Source organism: Zosterops lateralis, assembly GCF_965231275.1.
Source record: "Zosterops lateralis genome assembly, chromosome: Z".
NCBI lineage: Eukaryota > Metazoa > Chordata > Aves > Passeriformes > Zosteropidae > Zosterops > Zosterops lateralis.
Window position 1 is genome coordinate 66,064,184 of NC_139800.1, and position 27,046 is coordinate 66,091,229.

Below are 27,046 nucleotides of genomic sequence, written 5' to 3' on the forward strand. Positions count from 1 at the left end.
ATTTTGTTTAATCTTGTAACTTGTTTCATTTGCTTATTTTTCCCCTTTCAGCTGAGAGAGAATTACAGTTGTATTTTGCTCTGCTTGCAAATAATAAACTCAGACATGAAACAGGATCTCTCACTGTTCTGTCTTACTATCTTAGGGCCAGACTGATAATGTTCAGCTTTCACAACATAGAGTGAAAGTGTTCATTATTCTTTTGGCTGAATGCTGAACGTTAAAAGCTCTTCTGGGAACATTGTCTCAGGACAAACATTGATGTGACCAGACCTGTTGCTGTGGGTCTGAATTTATTCAGTGGTGGAAAACACATTGCTTAGGGTTTGTTGTTGTTTGGTAGCTGAGGACTTGGTTTGTCCCTGCCTTTGCATGTGGGGTAGTTGTATAAACCAGTGTAAAATGAGTGCCGCCATTCTGATATAGAAGCCAGGTGGAGAGCTGGGTTTGGGTATTACAGTTACAATACTGTCTGTATTGTGATAATCCCTAAGCAATCAGTTTTTACCACAGATGCCTGTCACTACCCTACTAGTAGCCATGGTAAGTAGAACTGTTGGTCTGGCCCAGTCAAAGTGTAAGATTGGGTCTGAAAGTTAGATTTTTGAGAAAATGGAGCTATTTCTTGGTTTATATCCAATGTTTGGTAAAAGGATGGATGTGCTTGCTTCTTCGTTTCAGTCATGGGGCATGAGACAAACAGACTCTTGAGGCTACAGGCTTAGAAACTAGTAAGAAAAACAGCCATTATCGTGGAGTAGGCTGTGCTAGGGTAGACATACAGAGTCCACTCATTTTTGTAAGCTCATAGTAGTCCAGGGTGCAAAGCATGAGCTCTTACTGCATGTTTTCATTTGGTCACACTGTCTGCTGCTCTCATGATTTGGTTTAAACACAAACACTGTTTCAAGATAATGTGAGTTAAGTGGCTTTTTTACCTGATAAGAAACAGGCATGCCAAGCTGACTACCTTGCCAGGCTGATAAGGTTTTGGACACTTGAGTTTTTAAAAATGTAATAGTTGACTTGAATTGAATGGACAAATCAGCATTAAGATGACTGTAAAAGGGAATTAAGTGTGTGCATTCACCTCATTGGAAAAGTTCACTGCAGTGCATTTAATCCTGAGGAGTACCTTATCCAGCCAAATGTAAACAGCCAGGGTAACTGTCCACGAATGAGATGTTCAAGATTTCTGTCTGTCTAAGGTATTTTTGAGAGGCCTATTGCCTCGACTAGCAAGAAACAGTGATGTACCTAAGTTTTTGCAATGGGGTTATTGTTTGGACAGTGGTTTTTGGAGTCTGCTCTTTTATATTAGGTAATTATATCATGCAGAGGTATAAGTTGGTAGAACAGTACTGTAGTCAGTAAAAGATACACCAGGTGGAACATACTTGGAGACAATCATTACAGTTTCTGTAAGTGTGGACAGAAAGCTCCTGGCTAACCTGCCATGGCCTGACACCCAGAGGTGACTGCAGAATGGTAAGGATATCACCAAACTTAGCAAACAAGCACTTCTGGAAGTATCTATTACTTTTATATCCTCTGACCCCTGGCTGTTTTTGTGGCAGTTGTTTCACTATGATATGTTTTGGAGCACAAATTTTTTATTCCTCCATTAAGTGACAAGGACTTTTTGTGACTTAATCGAAAACTGCCTCACAGAGAAATATGTGAAGCACTGAGATAAATTCCTTTGTTTGAAAAAGTCATATATTTGCTGATTTCTGCAGAAGACTGGCAAATCTAACCTGTAAGGGAACCAACTGATGAGCAGACAAAATGCCTTAGAAAATCTCAAGTATTTGTGTTGAGGTAGGGCCCAGAGACTTTGTACACCAAAACTATGGTTTGGGAAGTTGAGGGAGATTGTGAAGAAAACCTTTCTCCAAGGCTGAGGAGAAAACTTACCATGCAAAATCTTTTCACAGCTTAAATTAAGACATCACATTTTTGGTTTAGCCAGTCAAAATGGCTTGGGGTGTGTACACTCTATTAACAACACTGTGATGCTGTTGCTTGTGTTCAGAGGACATCATATTATACTGTTCTATTTAATTATCTATTCAATCTATTTAATTATCTTCAATGAACATGCTCAGAATCCTGTCCAGAGGAGGTCTACCTTAATAATGATATTTTTTACTGTTCTGCTTGACATCTGTATCTATAGATGGTAACAGTTTTGTAAGCAATGTCTGAAATTGCCAATTAGGTGGAAACACAATGTGTGAACTGAAGGAAAATCACAGATTAATATTAATAGCAAAGCATGGAAACTGAAATCATAGCACCGGCAGGAACCAAACTGTATTCTCTTCACATCTTTATTCTCATTTTTGACTGAGCAGGGAATTTCTTTCTGTTGACAGTGGCAGAGTATCCCTTTGAGAACCACAGCTTCAGACTTCTCTGTGTGGAAGAGTAATGAATGTGGTTTATGTTAAACTTTACTGTGCCCTGGTACAACTAGGAATGAAAATAGGACCCAAAGGTGTGATCCTTACACAGCCTTAACAAGAAGAGCATGCACCAGATATCTTGTGTGTCATTTCATCTCTCATGCTGCCCTGTAGGTGATCATGCTGAATAGGTGTGCAAACATTTTGCTGCAGGACTCATTTGTTTTGGGTTTTTTTTCCCCCCAGGTTCTAAGAACATGAGCCAAATTACAACAAATGGGGAAAATGAAGGAACTACCAAAATTATTGCACCTTCTCCAGTGAAAAGGTATGTAGACCCACAGTTTCCTTACAGCTTTTAAGAGGTAATACAACACATTGGATAGAGGAACACATTTAATAATATTAGTGTCAGTTTATCATGCCCTTGAGTTCAGGACCAGTTGATCATCTGCTTGCAAAGGTCAGAGAGTGTTGCCAAGTAATTAATTCTATAAAACCCTGATCTTCCAATCAATGTGGAACAGGGATTTCAGGTGACACATGGTTTGAAAACCTGTAAATCAGCACAAGTTAATGGGAAGGCAGACAGTCTCAGCTTTAAATAGCAAAAAACCAGGTAGTGACCCACAGGGTGCTCGTCAGGATAGTCCTATGAAGTCCTGTTAGTCTCCTCTGGGAGATGTGGGAGCCCTCAGGGCATGGACCTTCTGTCTCTAAACAGGGCAAGCTTGGGGTGTGTGTGCAGGGAAGAGCATGGGCTCTCTCTCAGCAGGCTGGTTAATCTTGCAGTGATTGCCCATTACACTGTTGAAATTGTAATAAAAATCAGGAATATTTGTTCCTGATCTGTAGGAGTAGTGAATTACCAGGGCTTCTCTGGATTTCTGTGTTTTGCTGTGTCTAATTTATCAGTGCTGAAGTGCACATCTCTGGTTATTAAACATATTTGAAAGGAAGAGGTAAGGCTGAGATTCAGAAAGGGGTTTATATCCCCATGCCTAATTTTAGGTCGAATTTATGTGCCTGAAACAGAAAAAGAGTGATCTGACAAAAGAATTAGTCAAAAACACAGCACTTCTGTTTAGTTCCCTGGATATCTGTCTCTGCATACTTGGCAATCCGGAGAGTTGGGTTTCTTTCTTGACTGAGTAACCCTTAACTGGGCTCACCTATGCATCAAAGCTGTGAACTTCACAAACTAAGTGTCTGGACTGACCTCTGAAAAAGGATCTAAAAGATCTACTGCAAATACTTGGTGGATAGTGTTCTCTATTTCCTAACATTTAGAACAGTTGACCTCCAAAAGAAAAACTGAGTTAAATTGCTTTCTCATTTTGAGGGAAATTGAATCCACTATTCTAGCCCTTAGAAAATAATGCTAATCATGTGTTAAAAGAAAGTTTATGATTTTGTCACTTGGTCATGCTGAGGCTAAACCATTAAGTAGAATACAATCAAGAGGTAGAAAAAATACATGAAAGGAGGGCACAAAAAAGATGGGTCCAGGCTCCTTCCAGTGGTGCCCAGCGGCAGGACTAGGTGGGCACACACTGAAACACAGGAGGTTCCCTCTGAACGTCAGGAAACAATGATTCCCTGTGCAGATGACTGAGCACTGGCAAACGTTGTCCAGAAACATGGTGGAGGTCCAGAAACATCCTTGGAGGTAATTCCACAGCTATCTGAGAATAGTTCTGGGCAACTGAATCTAGGTCACCCTGCTGGAGCAGGCAGCTGGACCAGGTGACATCTGACATCCTCACATTGTGTTGTTCTGTGATTTGTTAGGAGAAAGAAGATACAAAGGTACCATTATTCCATAGCACAGAGATCATAGTTTTGGGAAGCATGGGAGTCCTTTACTACAGAACTTTTGATAATAAGCTGTTAAAAAGAAATGGATGGGCAGGTTTTAGAGGAAGAACCAGAATAAGTGGCTCTTGATATGACAGCTTCAAGGTTTCTGAGTTTCATTTCTTACCTTGACAGTTTAAAAGCATTCACAGGCAGATTCTTACTGAGTCATGTTTTAGACAGTGTTAGTTACTTCCAGAAGAAAAAAAAAAGGGTGTTGGAAGTTGTTTTTGTATTTAGGATTTGATTTGTTTTTCTCTGTGTCTCTGCACATGAAGAACACCTTTTGAGTCTGCCAGGCTTCTTGTATGTGAGGCAGCACTTACAGTTTGGAAGTTTGCTCCATCCTGTGTAATTCTTGCATTAGTTGTCAGTGATGCTTGCAGAACATCTTTCAGTAGTGTTCACAAGCTGAGTTTTCTTATTTAACATTTCGTTCACTGTTGAGATCTATAGTTAATTACTTCTGTGTAAAGTGGTATAAACACAAATCATAAAAACCCCCAATGAAATCTCACATGAAATTCAGATCCTAACCCTTTCAGATACTTTGAATGAACTCAGTACCTTTTGCAACTTGAATTGCAACTTCCTGGAGATACTGTTGGTATTTGAAGAGCTGCCACACTCTAGCTTTCTGTCTGTAAAGTGTGTATTTGCTCCAAATGAATAATGACTTGGGAATTTAATGCAGTAAATTCACCTCCCATGTAGTTTTTTTTTCTTTTTTTAAGATTTGAAAACAGTATTCACAGTTGTTTGAGTTCAGCCTAGATATTGTTCAGTAATTCATGCTGTGCAAATCAATTGCTTTTTGCAGTATGGGACAGAAATGTATTTATCTGAGTTACTTGCTCAATCTGTAGTAAGCACATATTTTTAAGCCTGGGAATAGATTGCATGCACCTATGAGTCAATAATTAATGGGTGCAGTATTAAGAAAATGATTTACCTGATAAGGTGTAATTTATTTTCTTTTCCTGCTGACTTACTGTAGTTTTGCATTTTGTTCACTCTGTGAGAATTAAATTATTAACTCCGTGACCTGTAGTAACCAAAGGCTGAGGTTAAAAGTGGATTAGTGAGTTAAGGAGCCACGATTCCTTCATAAAGCTGTCTGTCACCTCCTGCTCTGGGGAAAGAACTCCCAATTTATATCCTCCTCTCTGTAAGCAACTGTAAAGCTTTTATTTTTTCTGCTTGAGTTGCACTTAATAAATATATGATGTATTAACGATTGTATGGTGCTGCTGTCAGTAATACTTCTTGATGACCTTAGTGGAAATCAGTGTGGCTGCCTCATTCTGTCTCAGGTGAACTGCTTGTCCATGCAGGAAAAGAGCTCTAGAGATGGTGCTGCAGGAAAAGCTCTGCCCAGCCAGTGGCAAGGACAGGGGTGTGCTTCAGTGAAAAGCCATTGAAGTAGCATTTAATGGAACGCTTTAATTGGTCAGAAGCTGTAAAACCTGACACTGTGAGAATGATAGGAATAAAGGAAGAATTGCAGCATACTGCTTTTTTCCCTACATCCCCATAGGTATGGTGGGAGACTGGTTACAAGCCAGGTGATTTCCTGGTACTTTGCCTTGCAGCAGTTAGTTAAGTCAGCTCTTTCACAAAAATGTCTTTCTGGCAAAAATAAAACCCAAGGCTTTACTGGGGAGGGAATGAGAAGAATATGCTACTCTGTGAACCTATGAACCTGTGATCTATCGTGCTTTGAATAGTTTTCATCATTCCTACCTTTGTTACTCCCATTTTAAAGTATGTACTGTACCTGGAAAAATGGTAGAGAAATATGATAAGGATAATCCGAGGTATGTGGTGACTCTTGTACTGGGTGAGATTAAGTAGTCTGTGGTTCTTTCACTTGGAAAAGTGATTAGACAGTTAAAAAGGTGTAAAAAAATGAAGGGGTGGAGTTTTTGATTAGGGAGCCATCATTTGTAGCTGTTTGTTTTTCTTTATTTCTTTCTATAATCACAGAAACAGTCAGGAAAAAGGGATGGAAGTTTTGAACCAAGTGGAAGTTTTAAAATAACATTAAATAATTGTTTAAGTCATAGCCAGATACTGGAACATACTCCTACCAGTCACAATTTATGACAACTATTAAAAAATGCTTGAAAAGTATTTAAGTAAATCCATGGAAGAAAGTTTCATTAAGAACTCTGTGAAATAAAAATTAGGTAAAGCCTCTGATTCAATAAACTCTTAACTTCAAAATATGGAAGACTATGACCTCATATTATGTATCTACCCTACTGTTAGACTTCTTGCTTAAGTATGTTTTTGTTTATTTGGAGACAGGATTGCTTGTTTTTCTGACTCAGTGCTGCCACAAGTATGAGCTTGCAGAGATGATCCCTTCCCTTCCCTTCCCTTCCCTTCCCTTCCCTTCCCTTCCCTTCCCTTCCCTTCCCTTCCCTTCCCTTCCCTTCCCTTCCCTTCCCTTCCCTTCCCTTCCCTTCCCTTCCCTTCCCTTCCCTTCCCTTCCCTTCCCTTCCCTTCCCTTCCCTTCCCTTCCCTTCCCTTCCCTTCCCTTCCCTTCCCTTCCCTTCCCTTCCCTTCCCTTCCCTTCCCTTCCCTTCCCTTCCCTTCCCTTCCCTTCCCTTCCCTTCCCTTCCCTTCCCTTCCCTTCCCTTCCCTTCCCTTCCCTTCCCTTTTTTTTACTTCTCTCTCCTTCCCCTTACAATTGCCCTTTTTAGGAGAGATTTTTCAACACAGCAGCTCTTTGCCCTCTTTCACATAACAAATAAGTAATAATATGCCAGGGTGGGTGTCTCTAATGAGTATATGCCTTTAAAATGAAAATTTAAGTGGTCAGCATAAAACATAATGCAATCTGTGTACGATGGGTTGGTTTTTTTAAAATAAATATATTCATATGCATATATCTGTACTCTTATTTAGCTTTAAAAAGATGAAAAATGAAAACAGTCCGGAAACACAAAGAAGTAAAACAAGCGCTCCATGGGAGGAAAATGGCCCACAGAGGTAAGGCAAGACTTGATGTCTTAGCTGTTGTGCAATGATAAATATCATACCACAGCAGAAGGTTGAGGGTTATTAATATAATATATTGGTGTGTTATTTGATTCATAATATATGTGTATTGCATGTAAGCAGGTGTGTTCTTTCATGGATAAATAAACAGTTAAAAATTGGGAAAGTTTGTGTAGGAGGAGGTAGCCAGTGAATGAATATCAGCAGTGGCTTTCTACAGAGATCGGTTCATAGACCTCTGATATTTAGTACATTTGTCAAAGAACTTGGAAAAGGGGTGATAAAGTTGGGTGATGATACGAAATTGTTTAGAATAGTAATTAAATAGTAATTTAAATTTGTCTGTGAAGACTGGCAGAAAGACTCCTAAAGTGTGACTGATCAGCATATTCTGTAAATGTAAAGAGAAATACATGAGGACAAAAAAAACCCCTTAGATTTCTGATTAATATGAAGTGCTGTGAAATTATGATGGCTGTGGAATTATTGATGGACAACAAAGAAAACATCAGGTGTCTAGCATTCAGAAAACCAATTAGCAATTATTATTAAAGTAAGAGAACAACTTTATGCCGTTACATAAATTGGTGGATCGTGTATGTGCTTCATGAAGTTTGGAAGCAGTTCTGATGTCCTTGTCTCAGGAAAAAGAATAGGCTTTGAGAGGGGCAGCAAAGGTGATAAAAATGTGAAAGCTCTGCAGTAAATCTGCACAAGGAGCAAGGGCAGAGGCAGACAGGAATCTTTCTTCAGACTGTAAAAGAGGCAGTTTCAGGGAATGACATCTAGAAAATCACAAGTCATACTGAGAAAAGAGAAATCAATCAGAGCTCTATTTTTCCAGCAAAAAACCTAAAGATCTTCAGGTGAAGCTATTGAAGGTGGTTTAAAAGTGTTGATAAAGGCAGTTAGTAGGGAATCATCATGAGTGGGAGATGTGTGGTTCTGTGTTGCAAGGAGGTGAATTCCTGGGGGAAGCTGGGCAAGTCATGAAACAAAAATCCTGAAGTGCTTATGAAGACAGAGGTGCAGCAGCTGGCTCAGTAAGTCCCCTGGACTGAGAATAGTGTGAGACTCAGGAAGCACTGGGGAGCTTCAGGGTTTTGCTTTGTATAGCTGGTTGTTTACAGCTGCTGTTGGAAACAGGCTACTGAACCAGACACCATGTAAAATGTAATCCAGAATAGTCCTGCTTTTCTATGACAATTCAGATTGATACCTGATGTGTCATTTGGGGCACCCTGATGATTTACCCCTTGAACTCCAGTAAACAGCAGTAGTTTTGAGACTAAGAACAAGGCAGCAAGCAAATATCCTCTTGCTAGACAGACCTTCCTTTGGTTATTTTTAGAAAAGTGGTGTCATCTTGTCACTTTATGTCTCCAGTGTTTCAGTTGCTCTCAGGACAGCAGGAGGTTTGATCTTGCAGGAGCCAAACAATAGTAGAATTGAGTTTTTGCAAATCTATTAATTCTAAAGCACTGTGCAGGTTTAGACACATAAGTAGGCTGGATATTGCACAGAGGCTTTCACAGCTCTTAATAATTCTCATCGTTATGAACTGTGGGAACTTTTCACCTCTGCAGAGCAGTGCTGTAATCAGCTGTCTGCAGAAGCAGATGAAGAAGAATGTATTCAATTTGAAGGCCAGAGACTTTTAGGAAAGCAGAAAGAAAGCTGGAGCTTGGAACACCTCCACACCATTGGCAGAGGTTTGGGTGGATGAACAGAAGAGAAATGCAGATAGAATTGTTTCATGTTCCTAAGCATCAGCTCTGTGATGAAGATGTATGTCATGACAGAACACGGGAAGTTTTCATAGCTACATCCATGGAAAACATGAAGAATACCTAGCTCTGGGTTGGATACGCCATACAAAAACACAGAAATTTATTTTGATAAAAGAATATTAATAAACTAAAATTTATATTTGGTAAGCTTCGAGTTGTTGACTTGGCAATGCTAAGAGATCTCTCCTACATTTTAAGGTTTAGTGTGAAAATTTTATTGCTAGAACGCGGTACTATCTGCGTTTACATAGAGCAACCGGAAAAACATGTATAGCTGAATACTTACCTGTTTGTGTGTGCATGCATGAATCTTTTCATTTTTGTAGGCTGAATTTCAGTTAGCTGGCCTAACTGCCCTGGAAATTTTAAAGCTGACTCTTTGCTCTTCCTTTTTTAACCTTAGTGGACTATATAATTCTGCCAATGACCGCAATAAATCACCAAAGTTTCCTTACTCTTGCCGAAGGAATCCATCTGGTGGCAGTGAGAATGAGTCTGGGCAGCCAATTCGGAGGAGGTAAGAGTCTCAGGATTAATTACTGTCAGCTTCTCTGTGGAGAAACTTGAGATCCTGCATGCTCAGTGTTCAGGTCGTGGAGGCACAGCTGGGTCCTGGGAAAGGGGCTATTTGAGGGGCCAGTTGTTAGTCAAAAAAACCACCTGAGCAAGAATACTACACCTATTTTTGAAAAGGAAACTTTGTTCAGGTTGCTTGCTTGTGTGCTGTTGTAGGAAAATGATGTTAAAAATGTGAAAGGTTTTATTATTGGCATATGCAAGATTCCTTTAGTTACTGGAGCTCTTTTTGCCTGGTGAATGAAAGCACTGATGGATTTGCTTGCTTGACAGTGAGCTCCCAAAGCAGTGTTGTAAGTACATTTCTTTACTTTAACTGCCCCAAGGATTACACAAATGAGCCAAAAAGCTGTCTTCAGCAGTCCCATAGATGAACCACTTTGCATTGGAGAGGATGCCAGCAAAAATACAACTGTGTGACACTTTCAATTGGTACAAGCTGAGTTGAATGATTTAGAGGTGTAAAATTGAATGGGTGGAGATTCTGTGCTGTGTGTCCTTGAGCATGTCCAAAAAGTAAATTTCAGGGTCAGTTCTGAAGGAATAGAGTATTGAAAGGCTGTGTTACCTGGGATGACTTGTCCTGCTGAGAAGCTGCTTTCATCCCTGGGGCACCCTGCCTGGTGCTGTGATCTGTTACGAAGTATAAACAAACACATATACTGTGCCCTATTCATTGCAGTCTTCCAGAGCTGCCTTAGGAGCCAGCACATAAGAGTTATATCTCTTTCTGACAGCTCTGAAATGAATATCTATTTGGCCTTCAAAGCCAGAGCTTACAAAGGGGTCTCTGACAATGCAGATATATGGATGATGAAATCTAATTCGATGTGGAGCTTTTATCCTTGTCAGGTTTCTGAACTTTTTCAGACCTTTTATCTGCCGTTAGCTGTCTGGGACAGGAGAGAAGAAACTCACCCATAGTTCATGCTTAGTGACCTCCAATAAGGTCAGCATAACTCTTGGGCAATGTAATCATGTTTATTTGCTCTGTTGGATAGTCCTTGTAGGTATTAACAGCAATGTGCTTCCTGAATGGGTTTTTCATGTTTTGATCTCAACTAAGCCCCAGGCAGCCCCTCACACACTCCCCCACCAGCAGGATCAGAGAGAGATCAGAAGGGTAGGAGGTAGAAACCTTGTCAGTTGAGAAACAGTCTAACAGGGAAAGCAAAAGCTGTGCACACAAGCAAAAGTGAACCAAGGAATGAATTCCCTGCTTCCTGTGGGTGGGCAGGTGTTCAGCTATTTCCAGCTGAGCAGTGCCCCATCACACTAATGGTGACTTGGGAGGACAAACAACATCAATCCAAACATATCATCCTTCCTCCTCCTTCCACTTTATACACTGAGCCTGATGTCACATGGTCTGGAATATCCCTTTGGTCATTTTGGGTCACTTGTCATGGCTGTGTCCCCTTCCAGCATCCCATGTACCCCCAGTCTCCTCCCAAGTGTGGCCTTGGCTCTGTGCAATCCCTGACCAGCAATAACAAAAGTGTGTCTGCATTATGAACCCTGTCTATGTTCAGCACAACCCCAAAACACAACCCCATGCCTGCCACTGTGAAGAAAAGCTCTACTGCAGACAAAACCAGCACAGGTTTTCTGATACATTGCTAGCTTAATCGTCAGAAGGACCCGTTTGGCTTTGTAAAAACATAAGAGATGTGCACTGCAAAACTCTCACATATCAAGAAAAGTGTTTGTGCACCGTGCAGCAGGAAATTGTTTTTATCATCTGGGATTTGCATTGGGCTCATCTAGTCAGTGGATAGACAGTCATGCCAATAGCAAGTTTTCTCATGGCCACATAAAATGTTTTTAAAAGTCCTATCTCATATGTGAGACTGTGAAGACTGACAATAGTAGGTAGATTTTAACTTAATTGTGCCTTCCTGAGTCTTGGTTTTATTCATGCACTTTCCTTTTCCAACTGTTAATAACAATAGCTGTATGGTTTATGCACTCTTTACTGGAGTTAAGAGGAAATCACCAGTCTCTGCTATGTTGGAAACTGTAAAGGCCAGCAGACTTAATTTTGCAAGTCAGGGGTTTGCAGTGAGAGCTTGAATGAAATCATGCCTTCAAAACTTACTGTAAAGGTGTCCTGAAAGGTTTAAAACAAACATATGCCCTATTTTCTCTACCTGACATCATACAGGAAAAAAAAAATCCATCAAAAAACTAAAATGAGCAGTGTTGCTCAAACTGGGGGGGTAATTCTGTGTATTTGTATTAAGTAACTCTATGAAATTTCATTAAAACTTCCTTTATGTCACAGGAAAAATCAAAACAGTGGTGAAGATTCAGATTTAAAGCAAAGGAGAAGGTAAATATATGATCTATAGCAACTATGAAATGATACTGGTCATATTTTGGTTCACTGCATCATTCTTTCCTTCCTTTTCGCTCGTCTTCCTAAATGCGTAAAAGGTTTGTTGTGTTATGACCTTTTAATTTTTTTATTTCTTATCTTTTGCTAAAATGCTCTGTGGCACAGCCTTATCACAGCAGAGCCTTGCAGCACATTGTTACTACCCCATGTTAGAAGCAACTTGTGAAATTTCCTAAGGGCTTTTCTGCAACTTGAAAGTCAGTTCCATAAGTTTTAGCTTTTGGATTTTGAATCTGCAGATTTGTTATTACTTCTTCAGCCTCCCTACCCATTTTTAACTAATTTGTTTTGCAAGCAAGTGTGCTATCATCTGAGATGAATTGTCCTGCCAGAGGTAAGGGGAAAGGCATATGTAACTCCTCATGGTCCTCTTGCTGTCTTGCACATTTTTCGTTGAATTTTCTTAAGCTTCTCCTCCCTGCCCCCATCTCCTATTTCAGACTTGACTAGTTGGCACATTTCAAATAAAATGCAAGTGTGAATTTGGGTGTGCCCTTCAACAACTTCAGCTTTCCACAGATTTTTGCCACATCTGCTCATCATGACTTGGTTTAGTGCTTCTCCTCACTCTTGTGCTCCTGCTTGCACTGCTGGAATAAGGAGACAGTGGAATGCATTTCAATGTCAGAAACTCCTGGAGCTTGGGAAGGAGAAGAGGCACTCCCAGGATCTGAATCACTGCTGCAGTACGGGAAAGGAGCTCTGGCAGAGATACAAATATCTTGTGACAATCACAGGAAGCCAGAGAAAGTGCTCACATACTTAGTACTTACTATGAGATAACAGAGTAATTTTTGGAAGGATGTTAGCATTGCAAACTGCCAGTGATAGTCCTATGATAGATGTCCAGCATATAAAACTGAGAAGATTTAGTTAAGCATCTCAGGTGGAAAGCCTCAGGGCTCAGAAGGAACCTCTTCCCAAAGGTTTGTTGTTGTACATTGCAAAAGACCTTCTCCACCTCCTCACAACTTGGTTATTCTCCTCTCATTTTAATCAGAAAAAGACTGTGCCAGAATGTGAGATTTCCTCAGCCCTCCAAGCCTTCTCCTAGGCAGTATTTGTTGTGTCTCTTGTAAAACTGACTATGATGTCTTTCCTGCTCCTTATGCCAGAGTATATAGGTATTCCACCCGCAAAATACCAAATATATTGCATGACTAGAGAAACAAGAGAATAAAGGACAAAAGGCACCTTAAAATTGTCAGAGATCAGGATGATCTTGCACCTGATTTAGGAAACTATCCTTTTTTTCCACCTATATTCGTTATTTTATTCAGTTCAGTAAAAGATGATATTTAATATTCAGTGAAAGATAATATTCTGACAACAAGCATGAATATCTGCCACTCAGCTGACAGCTCAGGAGCCCTTCTGTGTCCCCACAAGTGCTTTCCTGACAGGGAACACAAGGTAATTCAATATGCAATAACAGAAAGGTGGATCAGAGTTCCATTGCTTAAAAGTTAGAGAAAGGCTTATCTTGAGTTTGATCAAACTGGGAGTTTTATCTTGTACTTTGCCTGCCACACTGTGATTTTTGGCTGTTTTGGTACCTTATGAGATAAATTACCTAAATCACAGTAAGAAACTTCTGTCATACTGAAAAGTACAGAAGAAAAGAGTCATGCTAATGACCTGGAAGTGTGAAAGAACAGTGTTGCTCAAATGAATTACTAATGTTGATGTTAGTGGTATATTTATTAAACATCTGGGGTAGAGAAAGGTATACTTTTGGCTGTGTAAGGTCTGCTGCAGTTCTAGAGCATTTATTGCTCTTAACTCTTCCATTGTGCTTGAGTGACTGTTTTTGTCACCATCTTTTAATCTTCCTTCTTCCTTTGGGGTTACAGTTTTTTATAGTAACACACATATTTTTTATCGCCACTTTGAGCTTCACCCAGAAAAGTGTATTTTTAGCTGGCAACATGGATCACCTGGCTTTAAATTATGAACATGAAGTTTGGGGATGGGGATGTCACTGAAACTGCAGGAAAAACAAAAACCCTCCAACAACGTTTTCAGTATTAGAGAATCAACACATTACTTTATTCTGGCCAGGATGTTGTTCTGACCAGGATGTGCAACAGAAATAATTTTATCCACATGTAGCTTGGATGTGCAGAGGAAATAATTCCATGACACATACGTTTTACCAGATTTTTCACTAACTTTGTACAGTTAAAACCCATAGAGATTCATTGGTTCCAAGTTAAGTAGTTCTTAGTATTTAGTTTTCTGTTGGGTATGAATTTGTTCACCTCCAATGATAATTTGGTCCTCATTCTTATCTCTCCTTTCCCAGACCAGGTGTCTGACCATGTCAGGGTTGATGTTTAGAGTTGATGGTTGTTAATTGTCATTGATGGTCATTAACTTTTGTGTATCTTCTGTGCTACTTCCAGTCTGTTGAGATGTTAAATTCATCATGCCTTGCCTAGTGGAGCAATGCCCTGAAAAAAACTTCAGTTCCCTTCCCCAGGGGCAAAGGCAAACAAACTGGACTAAAGCTATAAAATAAAAATAAACTTGATATCTTTTCCAACAGGGAGAGGCTTCTTCTCTGTGGGAAGTTTCACTTTGCCAAAATTATTTTCATCAGGCAGGCTGATTTTCCTTTAGCTGTCATATTATTCTAACATGTGTTAATTTGAATGGGAGCTATCTGAGCTATTGATTTCCTAATTTAAGAGAGAGGGGAGAACACAGATTCTATGGACTGAGGCATTTAAAGGCTCAGCAATTTGATGAAGGCAACCATAATTCACTGGTATTATAGAGAATTTCATGAGGCTCTCGGGTATATCAGAATGACATCTGTAAAAGTGTCCTGGTTATTTAGTTGTAGTCCTCTAGAAAGCAGAATGGTGTGTGCCTGGCCAGATAAAACAGCTCCATTCTGCAGCTGTGCTGTTCCCTGGGGACAATCTTCTCTCATCTTGTTTGGGCTCTTCTTCCTAAACCATTAAAACATGCAGTGAGTTGGTGCTAGTCAGCAACTTCCTACTTTGTCATGAAATCTTCCCCTTACCTGCTACTTACACCTAAGGAACTGCTTTCTCTCCTTGGCTTGTTTGAGGTGTAGTTTAACAAATCTGTCCTCTTCCCAATGTCAGCTATCAAAGAGCAAAAGAAAAGCCAGGAGGCTCTACCAACATCATCAGGATGTATCCTCTTATAGCTCCTATTTCATGGCCAGAGACTTTAGAAGAAAAATGCTCTTTTCCAGTGCAGCAAAACCATCACCAATTCCAACTCCATGCAGCCAATGTCCTTGTAGACCAAGTCCTGTTAGTCTCAGTCAGCTTTCCTCACTAATCAGCTGGACTGTCAGTATAGCAGAGAAACACTTGTGTCTTTGTGGGCATTCATGGAATCACAGAAATGTTCAGGTTGGGAAGGACCTTTTTCAGATCATCAAATCCAACCATCCCAAGACCATTCTCATACTAAAGAACTAACAGTCCCAACCAGATTTTGATGAGAGTGTCAGTCGTTAGAACCTAGTCAGTGGCACAATGGGAGACTGCTGGTTTCTAGGACCAAAGCCCTGACATTGGTCTGTCTGCTCCAAAATGCAATCATGGATTTAAGGGCCTCAGGTAGTAGAGAGGAGTTTGCCTGTAGATAGTGCAGCCTTCTCTTTTCCATAAAGACCATCAGAATCCTAGCGCTTCTTCCGTGATGCCTAACATTCCCTTCAGACAAGCTGGGTTAAGCTGATTCTCCTACACTTCAGCTGTTCTATTCTTCTAACACATTTTTGTTTGAGTGGGAAATATTTGAAATAATGATCTAATTTAGAAGAGAGAAGAGAACAGACTCCATAGACTGAGGACTTACAAACTTACAGGGTGGAAGTGTAGGGGAATAGAAAATACAGATCTATGAGCATTTTGTTCTGCTTGCAAACCCAGAATTCTGTATCATTTCTGTTGAGTGTACCACAATGTGCAAGAAGAAAAGAGCCATAGAGATTAGAGCTGAAACATTTCACACCTCCAAGAAACACATTGATGTGGCATATACAAAAAGAATGCTGAATAATAAACAATTTTTTTTTAAAAATGAAACTGTGAAATTATTCAAAATGAAAATAGCACTCACCTGATACTACACTCTGGGTGCACTACTTTTGAAGCAGTTCTTCCCAATCAATTAATGAGAAAAAAGGTAATGTGACTTGCAGGTGTAGACAAGCACTCCAGAATCTTTTAATTCTGATTTTTTGAGTAACATCTTTGCAGTGTTGTTTTTTTCTCATTTAACACTGCAATAATTTTGGTATTAATAGATAAATTTATCCTGAGATGTTGCTTTTCTCTTCTGCAGGTCACGGTCCCGCTGTAACACCAGCAGTGGCAGTGAATCTGAAAATTCCAACAGAGAGCATCGGAAGAAGCGAAACAGGTGACAACATATTAAATATTTTAGGCAGGGAGACATGAAACACAAACAAATAGAGATGGACTTTTCTCAGATAAACCTAGTAAGAAGGTATCTAACATATTTTATGTGTATAGAGTCCTCCTGAGGCAGCTAAAGACCCTTTTCTGAATAAGAAGAGTGATAACTGCCCTCCTTTTGCTTGGGAAGAGCTCAGTAATGAACTACAAGATCAAGTACAGGGCACACTTACAAAAGACTTGCAATATTAATGTAAATAAAGTGAATATCTTGATAATTAATTCTCACAAATTCAAGTGCAGATTTTTTCAAGCAGAAAATAAACTGTTGAGAAGTAAAAATATTTTTAGTGGATATGAATCTCAATGTTGTTTTTAAATTCAGGTATTTAATTATAAAGTATTTAAGTAGAAAGATTTTGTTCTCCAAATTGTCAGGTGTGGGCCCAAACACAAAGTGTGTACAGCATCAAGTTTTAATAGGACAGCAGTAGTTCATATCAAGTGATGCTAACAAGTCCTGTATCCTATTTTCTTGTTGCTGGTATGAAAAAGATGGCAAAACTATTGATTTCCCATAAATTTCTTTCAAAGCTGTATATTTTATGTTGCACTGGAGATAACAATATCCTAGAGGTATTTCTGAAAATACACTTTTTAGAAGCACATAGAATTTCCTCATATTGTATAAACACAGTGCAAGAGAAATGTAACTAGACAAAAGAGGAACTGTTTAAAGACAAAGTTTCTTAGTTACTGTCTGCATGAGCTGCCATCATTTCTTCATGTCTTACATTCAGTGGTAAATGATTTCCAGATATCTGGAAGCTCTTAGAAATAATTGCATGCTAGATAATGCTGCAGGAGTATGCAGTATAATTACATTCTCAGCATGACTTGCAGTAGTTGAAGAAATGTTAAAAAATCATTGTGACACTCGCATGGGATGGTATAAAGCACATCTGAGACATAAGATTTCTTTGAAGCATACCTAAATTGGAGCACAGTCTTGCTAAAGTACTTGGCTAACAATAACCTAGTGTGCATGGAAGGTTTGCTTTCCAGCTGAAGTTTAAATGACATGCTGAGTGTAGTTTCAGTGATCAGCAGTAAATGGTATTTTGTATCCCTTTCTTCCAGAACACTCTTGCCAGGCTTTTTTTCTCCTGTGAAACTCCTTGTGCTAGGAGCTCCACAAGCAAGTGAAAGAAATTAGAGACTGACCACATGAAGGTTTTTAAGAACTCCTGGCAATATAAAGACCAAATTGCAAGAAGTATTAAATACTGCTTATCATTTTGGGAAGAATGAAAGGGCCTTTACCAACCCTTCCTTACCTCATAGAAAACAAATTAAAAATAGAGAGAAAAAAATCATTTTTGGGTTTTCAGATTTTCAGGAATGTAAGTTAGAGCAGAAATTTTAATTTTTCCGCATCTCTTATTCTTAGGTGATCACTTGAAATCCAACCAGATTAAAAAATCACCGTTAGTGTTGGATTAAACAAGTACTAAATGAGCTCGAAGTCTAAGACTTGTTCTTTGTGTGCAGGTGCAGGAAAGCAACCAGTCATAATGAATTTCTGCATTTTGTTAGCAGCCACAGCAGGAACATAACAAGCTGAAAGGTCAGAGGTACTCAGTAGCTTTCCTGTTTTCAGAGATGAGCCAGCTCTAGCAGAGTTAAATAGAGCATTATGATGAGGTTTGTAACTGCTGTTACTCAAGTTTGTGCTGTTGCATAGACTAATACAGTTTATTTCCCAGTACAATGATCAGATCCCTGACACAAGCAGAAACAAAATTGTTTTATTTTATTGGAATAAAATGAGTGAGTATTCAGATTAACTATAGGAATCTGCTTCTGGTCATAGTAGAGTAGAATATATTGTTCACATGACAGGAGATCACTGTGACCTATTTTCCAGATGAAAACAACTTATCAGAGAAAACCAGAAATGTAGATGAGAACATCTGAAGATAGAACACTAGAAGAATCTGAGGGAAAATCTAATTACCTGATCTCAGTCTTTGAGGTTTCACTCCTTTACATGAATGTTTTCTCCGAAGCAGATGTTCATGTGACAGTGGAGAAGAACCTGTGATGAGCATATTTCGATCATAGAAGAAATGCATTTGCATTTTCAATCCTGTAGTCAAAAATTATTGTGTAGATAAAAATATATTAAAGAAACACACAATGGAAGCATAGTTTCCTTCCTGACTACACTTGGAAGATGCATCTGATTAGAATCAGAGTGACTGAGTGGTTGGGACTGGCAGGGACCTCTGGACCACCTGGACCAACCACTGCTTCAGCAGGACCACCAAGAGCCAGGTGTCCAGACCATTCCCATGCAGCTTTTCAGTATCTCCAAGGATGGAGACGCCACCACCTCTCTGGGCAACCTGTGCCAGTGCTCAGTGACAAGAATGAAAGGAAAACTGTAATTAGTTTTCAGTACAAGGGCAACAGTTTTATTCAAAAGTACCTTTAAATAGAAGTGTAGATTTTGAACTAATATTCTTTCAGCTTTTTTTTTTTTTTAATTTCTGTCACCAGAGAGCTAAAAAATTTGCCCTAAAATTATTAAAATTTGAAAATTGCATTCAAGTAATGTATTTCATGTAGAGATACTGCTACCTTGATCATATTTTACCTTGTTAAATGTGAGCATAGTACCTTTCTTTGCAGCTGCAAAGTGTATGTTTTGTTTCTTCGTGTCTCCATCTAGTAGAGTTCTGCTGTGGTACAACAGTACTACAAGTGTGCTGACACTGCTTGTTTTGATAGCTGTGATGCTAACTTTATATATTTAAATTTTCAGTATTTTTGTGCAAGTGACTGCCGTGTGTGGGAGGCAGTTGGTGGTGTCTATACCATATGGGATGATTGCTGTTTGCACAAATTGGATTATTTGGGATGAAAATCACAAGTCATTACTTGTTGTTGTGTGAGTCCTACTAAATCCTTAGATAGAAGTTAATACCTGTCACCAGATTACAGATTTAAAAAGATTTGCTTAGAAATCAAAACCTGAAGCTGCAGTCTTCTTCAGATGCTTCATACCATTTGGTAGACTTGTGGCTGTTTACAGTAGTGGGGATTGAGTTCAAAATTCATTATGCATGTGTGAGAAGATCTGATTAAAGGAAAAGCAGAAGCCTGTGTAGCTGGTTTAGCCTGATACAATTCAAAACTCAAAGGGAAAAGCACATCTGAAATGAAGAGCAGCAACAACATACTTTGAATTGCCTACATCTCCAGTGTAATCCCTTTATCTCTGTTGGCTTCTTTGTTTGTTTTACCTGTCAGTCTTCCCCTCTGGTTTCTTCGGTATGCCAGTCATACCATCAGATCAGACAATCCACACTTGCGTGATATTTTCCAGGGATGTTTTGAAATCCCTGCTGAATTTTAAATTCACTGCTGTAACCAAGCATATCCATTTACTCCACCACCGTAGCCCTTCATCCCAGCGGTCATATGTGCAGCCTTGAAACTGTGGGAAGCATCTGTGGAACTGTGGTCAAACACTGCCTGCAGGGCTGTGGCATTGTGGAATTACTGCAGCCTGCTAACACATGTGCTGAGTTCACAGGATTTTTATACTTGTCTCGATCCGCAATGCGTTCCATTAATGAATTAATGGATTTTAAAGAAACAAAATTTTAAAAAGAAGAAACAAAAGGCATAGCATGTAATTTTGATCCACACAAGTCATAACACAGACCAAAACCTCATGGGATAGTGCAGGAGGGCCATGGAGGTCTGCATGCATCCTGAGGTTTGTTGCAGGTTAGGATGAAAGGATGATTCTTCTGAGTGGGGACTCACCAAGGGGATTTTTCCCTGGATCCTAGGAAGGCACATGCTGCAGCAAAGTACTTGTGAATGTTGTAATAGTAGAACCTTGTATCATGATGTGGGTCTCCTATTTGGTGCAGATGAGGTAGAGTGGAATATGTAAACAGGGAAAAAATTCCATATGTTTGGCTTGGGCTGGGGAGAAGAATTCAAGTTGTGGGTCTGTCCTTAAAGGTATGGATTGTTACATTTTTGGCTCATACTGTTTCTAAATAACAAATCAGTGAGTTTACTTTTATATAGTTCTTATGCTTTAATATAATTTGGGACCATTAGTTAAATTTAACAAGATGAAAGTTTAAGTACAGCATTGCAGGAGCCGGATTTTTTTTAATTTTTGTTTTTTTATTGGCGAGGGTGGAATACCCCATTGCTTCTCAAAGAATCCTGCCCTCAGAGCCCTCAGACTAAACTTCTGGTACCTCTTTTGCAGATTACGGCAGGAGAATGATATGGTTGACTCGGCTCCTCAGTGGGAAGCTGTGCTGCGGCGGCAGAAGGGGAAAACCCAGGCAGATCCAAACTACCGGCGATCCAGGCACAGATCTCGATCGTATGTCACCCTTGCACCCTTTGATGTGTAAATTAAGGCTGCTGAATTAAGGAGGACTATCTCCAGTGTGGTGGTGGCCCTCAGTGCTGAGGAGCACAGCTTTCACATGGTATACTCCCAAATTAGCAGATTTGTCTTTGTGGTCAAATTGCCTCTGTTTAGTGATTTCAATTTTAGGGCACAGATAACACAAAGAGGGCTTTGTAACAAAGCTGCTGGGAAACTCTGTCCATCACATGGGGAAAAGTCCTGGATGGTTCTGTGGCTCATTGAACATTAGTTCTGTAATGAGTACAGTGATTCCTCTTTTCTGAGCAGCAAGTCTGTGGAAGCATTGAGATTTTACTTGATAGCTGCAAACATTTTTATGAAATATATTCACACCTGTTTAATCATATAATATCTGCAGTGGTGTTCCAGGTGAAAGCAGCTGCTCATGTTTCCATGTCAAATTATCTCTGACAAGCAGCAATCGGTGGTATATTGTATCCCAATGTCAGGATTTCCGTGATGGAGTCGTAGTGCCAAGGCACTGCTGTTCCTGCTTACAGCCTGTTCAGACATTGTGAGGTTATTAGCATTTGAAATTAATTTTCTCAAGCTAATTAAAATATCGGTCTCCTTTAATTTACAGTTTTCTTCTAAAATGGCCCAGTTTTGGGGCATAGAAACACTGTTTGGTATCACTGAAACCACAGACACCATTGAAGTTTCCAGCATTAAAATCCACTTGAGTTCTGTTTTCAGTGGCCCATGTTGCTAGAACTTGTTGCTGTTTCCAGTTTTATAGTGCAGAGTTTTATTTCTTTATGAGGAATAGAACTTACCTTTAAAGGTCCAAATATTGGATTTTTTACTTAAACAGGCTTTGTACAGACTTGTTAACTTTCAGCAGCACAGAAGTCATGTGTTACCAGGTGTAATTTTACAATTATATATTTCTAAAAATTAGGAGTATTAAAGCTCACTTGCATGAAATCCAGAAAATACAGTTGATCAAATTTGATTTCTGTTTGTTTTATTATAGACAGAAAGTGCTGTAAACTAGGAAATGTACTCAGTTAATAATAGATTAAATTTATAGCCAACTTTTCTTTTTTACCCACAGGCCAGGTAAATCTCATTGTTTGGACAGCATGGGTTCCCTCTTGTGGTTAACTTAACTTATGAAATGGCTTTGATTTTTCAGAACAGTCACATTGTGAGTTAAACTACTTTTAGTAAAAAACCCCATAGATGTTAAGCATATAACTTAAAAAGCAAAGGTCCTAGAGGAAGCAAAAAAATGAGGAAGTCCTGAAGATTTTGTAAGGCTTCTTATTTCCTTTTGCAATTCATTTAGTTATTCGTGTGTTTCTCCTTTTTATCACACTCTACAGTTAAAAAAACCCCAAAAAATAAACAAACGGACAATGAAATAAGCCCAAACTAACTTTTGAAAAAAAATTAATAAGAGACATTTAACTGTTAACATGTAGTGCATTATAAGAGAATATATTTAATTTAATTTGGCGCAGCTGTTTGTTTACTTGACTGGATACAGGTCAGAAGAAAAGGAAGTATAATTCCACAGGTTATGGTTGTTTTTTCTTTAAATGTTGTCAAATGGTCATTTCAACTTGCCCACTTAAAAATTGACACAAACCCTTAAATTTAGTAGAGCAGGTAATTCTTTCACAGTAAGTCCATTATTGCGTTTGTCACTAGAGCTTCCCTTTGGATATGTGAAGCAGTGGCTGAAATGTTTATTACTGCACCTGGCAGAGTGCATTTCATTTGTTTGATAATGAGTAATATCAATCATTTGTAGTGGCAAGGTGGTATCTCCTTGGTCTTGGGAATAAAAGTATTTGACAGGAATTTGACCTTTCTTTCTCCTCAAGGAATCAGCAAATGCAGAGATATCCCAATTCTAGTTCCACAGGGTTTATTTTCAAGAGTTCATGTAAAACATCTGTGTAGCCAAAGGGCTTTTTCTAATTAAGCAGAATGGCCATAAAATTCCACAGCTATTTAAATTTACCATTTGTGACTCAAACTGAAATATTAATAAGGGTGCAGAGGCAGGCACAAAAAATAATGTAGATCTTATTAATGTGTTGAGCTGTTCCAGGTTGTGCAAACAAAATAAAAAATAAACAAAAAACCCCCGTGAGATTTGTCACTTACTGGGCATTCCCATTATGTTTCTTGTGCATTAGAGAAACTGATTAGCGTGCAAATTGTACAGAAGATATATTGATCCAGATACTGGGATAGGACAGTCTGAGTCCTGTATATCAAAACTGTGAGTTCTAAAAAAATTCACAGTAAAAATATGAAAACAAAGTAAAAGAGGGATTGTGATCTGGCTTTAAAGATTTAACAGAATTGTTGTGGGCTGTTAAGAACCATACAAACATGAATTTCCTATGCAGTATATGCAATACCTACATTTCATCTTACATTCACCTTTCTTTTTGTAAGCTTTCTGTCATTTTGCTTTCAAAGGAAGTGGGAACAGGCCTTTGGAAAGAAAATGCCTTAATTAAGTTACTTTAGCTGCATCTTATTTCTTTATATTCTTTGGTGGGGAGCTAACCTGAATAAATGCTGTAAGGCTATCCCAGTATGGTAACACTTCTTAAAAAGATGGAAAATGAAAATAATTAACTGCAGGATATGAATTCTAAGAGAAGTTTGCTGAGGAATCATTGTATTTAGCTCTTTTTTCTTTTTTCTTTTTTTTTTCCCATGAGATGCCATATTGCTAAATTGGTATTGTACAGCAAAGCAGCAAAGTCTTTATTACTAGTGTAATTGCAGGGATGGAAAGAGGGAGAATGGCAAAGATCACAGAACAAAATACCTGGAGCTAGTCACAGAAAGCAGGAGGCACAGTTCCTCTCTTTCCATGCTGCCCTGCAAATTATTATTTCTTACCATTGGTGAGGCTTCACATGATGCTTTGTGATACTTGAGACGTAAGGCCAGGTCCTGAACTGCTGTATTTCCATGAATAAGTAAAAGCCATGAGCTGATCAAATGGGTCAGTGGTGTGCACAGTACCTTTCTTTGTGCAGGTCCTGGGTTAGGGAGCCACCTTGGGGCTTTGCTACCTCGGGCAAATTAGGGCTTGTAAGCATGACAAAGCCTCCTTGGAGAAGCTGGCATTTTTCAGGGAGCTTTCATATCCCCCACTGTCTGATTATTCAGCCTCAGAAGAGGATGCCTATCTTTCTAGCCCCAAGGTGAATGCAGGGTTTGCAGCTGCTATTCTGTGAACAGGAAGCTTCATGGGGGCAGAAAGCAGTTCATAACTAAGGGGTGAAAAAGGCTGTTAAATGCCACTGCATTAACTACATCGGGGAGTTAAAAGCAGTACAGATGGACAGATGTAAGGAGAAGAGAATGCAAGAAGGAAGAAGGAGTATTGTATTTAGCCTTTTTTTTTTTTTTTTTTTTTTTTTTTTTTTTTTTTTTTTTTCTTTCTCCCATGTGATGCCATACTGCTAAATGGGTATTGTACAGCAAAGTCTTCATTATTAGTGTAGTTGCAGGGATGGAAAGAGAGAAAACAGCAGAGATCACAGAGCAAAATACCTGGAGCTGGTCACAGAAAGTAGGAGACACAGATACAAGCAAAAATCAGAGAAAACTAAATGCATTATAATAGGGAGAAACACACAGAGCTTTAAAAATCTCTGAACACAGAGAACAAGTGGACTGTAAACTACTCGTGCAGTAGCTGTTGCCATCATGAGAACCTGAGGAGCTGGAAGGGACAGCAGTATGTCAAGGATGGGAATCATCCTGCCTGGAAAGCCTTGGAGCCTGAGGTGGTTGTGGATTAATTAATTTTAGCGTTACTAGGGAAACACAAATGCTAGGTTGTTTTTTATCCTTTGGTCTTTCTCTGGTGTTTATAAACCAGTCAAGTAGTATCTCCTAGTACTTCTGCTCCTATAAAATCTAAAAAGTACCCCAAAACATTGTCATCCCAAATATTCTGCCTTTACATCAGCTGTATAGTGTTTACTGCAATATAGATGTCTCTGAACTTTCCTAGGCTGAAGTCTGGAAATAAGCCAAACATGGTAATGGTGAAATAAGAAAACATAACTGTTAATGGTAGAGAGCAGTTTGGAATTATTTCTGATACATCTCTGTCTCTGGGCAGGAAGAGCTCACTTAGAGGTGCAAAAATGCAGATCTCTGCAGTCCTCCTTTGTCACTAGAGGACACAAAATGAAGGACACGCATGCAGTCAGTTGCCAGAGCAAAAAGAGGGGCATGTATTTCTTTATCTCAATTTATATAGATTCTGGGCAGTGACCAGGGACTGGAGGGTAAGGTTGCCACTTCTTCCACCACACTGGTCAATTTGGAAGTCTATCAATTGAGAGGAATGATAAAAAAAAGGAACCGTTTCCAAAACATCACTTTTGTTTACATGAAAACCTAGGAGAGCTCCACTAAAAAACGGCAAACATCAGAAGGCTGGAAAATATCAGGGTGACACGACTTGATCTGCACCTAAATTTGGATTTTAGCCCTCCTAAAGCATCTTTGAATATGATAGACCTTTTTGTTTAAGAGAAAAAAAAGATCAGGCTGTATGACCTGATGGGGTAAGACTTAGTATTTGAGAAACATTGGGTGTATTTATTTATGTGTGCTGTATGTGTCTGAAAGTTGCATCTGTCACATTTTAAATGGTGTAGAAGAGTCTAGCTGTTGACACTGAGCTTATATAATGACAATGAAAAGAGTTATCTGATCTCTCCATGCAAATGTAGTCGGTGCCACTGTGTACAATCTTTACTTAATCTATTACTCTGAATGGGTTTGGGTGAATTCTAGGTGCAGCTTAAACAACAGTGGTGGGTTTGCACTAACCTTGCAATGGGAAAGGAAAAGTAAAAATAAAGAGGTTCCAGTTAGAAACATCCATTCTATGATTCAGTAGAAAATGTGAGACATGCCCCTCAGGCTTGCTTTGCTACATCTCTATGTCTGCCATAGGAAGATTACCGTTTTTGTAAGTTCTTTGCATGTGAATTTAATACTTACCAAAATATTTAGGTGCATAACTAGACATAGTTGCTGGTTGGAATAATTTGTTGATGGGTTCTATTTTGTAGTGGACACCAAAAATAAATAAATTGAGCAGAAACCAGGAAAGGTGGCACTGTGATTGCAGTGGAGCCACAGGTCTTTACTGGTGTCCACAGTGAATGGCTGGGATTACTGATCTGTGGCCTGTCCCTCCTTCTGCCCACCAAGGGCTCTGTGGGCCACGGGACATTTCTGAGGGCCTTTTTCAGAAGTGTTATTCCAAAATGTGTTGTCCTTGGAGGGATAAGTGTTGGCATGGACTGGGCAAGTGATTTGGCTTGCGGAATTCTGCTCTTTATATTTTATGTACACTCTTGCTGAAGGCTGGTGGAACTGGAATTGTGATTGAGAGCCTGTTGTTCAAGAAATGACATTTCAGTTGAAATAAAGCAATGAAGTTTGATGCATTTTCTGAGATAACAAACCTTAAAATTGAAGTCACTGGTGAATTACATTTATTATGATTTCTGTGTAGGGTCTGTGCTGTTATTTGAACAACAACATGTCAGATGATGGTTTTCACAGCTGAGCCTTTGTTGTCTTTGTTGATATTTATAGGAGAAGCCCAGATGTACAAGCTAAAGAAGAACTGTGGAAACATATTCAGTAAGTATGGTCTTTGTAGGGTCTGAGAGATGCTTGTTTTGTCTTTAATGTAGTTATTCAAATCCCCTCCACTGTGGCACTACACTGATTTAATTTCAGTAAATTATGTACATGTTAACAACCTCCTGTGTGTAGAAGATACTGCAGGTCACTGAGTGCACTGAATAAAGATTAGCACTGTATGTAAATAAATTATTAAAAAACAATACATAATTTTAGAGATTTATTCCTGTGCGGCTTTCAAAATGTCAATATCAACGCTTTTAGCATGACACCCCATAGCCCCTTAGGAAGATATTTAGCAATTCCAAAGCACTCATAATGTTCATGATATTGTGAAGCAACAAGATCAGATTTGCAGGGAGGTGAGAGGAAGGTAGAACAGGATGCAACATGCAGTTGTAGCAATCAAGGTGAAGTTACATTTATTTCAAAATAGGTGTCCTATTTTGATGTCAGGATAGCTTCAGGGCTAATAACAG

General features: G+C 39.1%; 1 protein-coding gene across 1 annotated transcript in view; it reads left to right on the top strand.

The window, feature by feature from the left end:
• Window positions 1-27,046, top strand: part of EPB41L4A (erythrocyte membrane protein band 4.1 like 4A) — a 117,359-nt gene that overhangs the window by 84,532 nt on the left and 5,781 nt on the right. Inside the window, exons 13-19 of the mRNA XM_083883134.1 lie at window positions 2,655-2,736; window positions 7,179-7,262; window positions 9,465-9,578; window positions 11,922-11,969; window positions 16,368-16,445; window positions 20,742-20,861; window positions 26,517-26,564. Coding sequence (XP_083739260.1) covers window positions 2,655-2,736; window positions 7,179-7,262; window positions 9,465-9,578; window positions 11,922-11,969; window positions 16,368-16,445; window positions 20,742-20,861; window positions 26,517-26,564 — 574 coding nt within the window. The remainder of the gene's footprint in view (window positions 1-2,654; window positions 2,737-7,178; window positions 7,263-9,464; window positions 9,579-11,921; window positions 11,970-16,367; window positions 16,446-20,741; window positions 20,862-26,516; window positions 26,565-27,046) is intronic.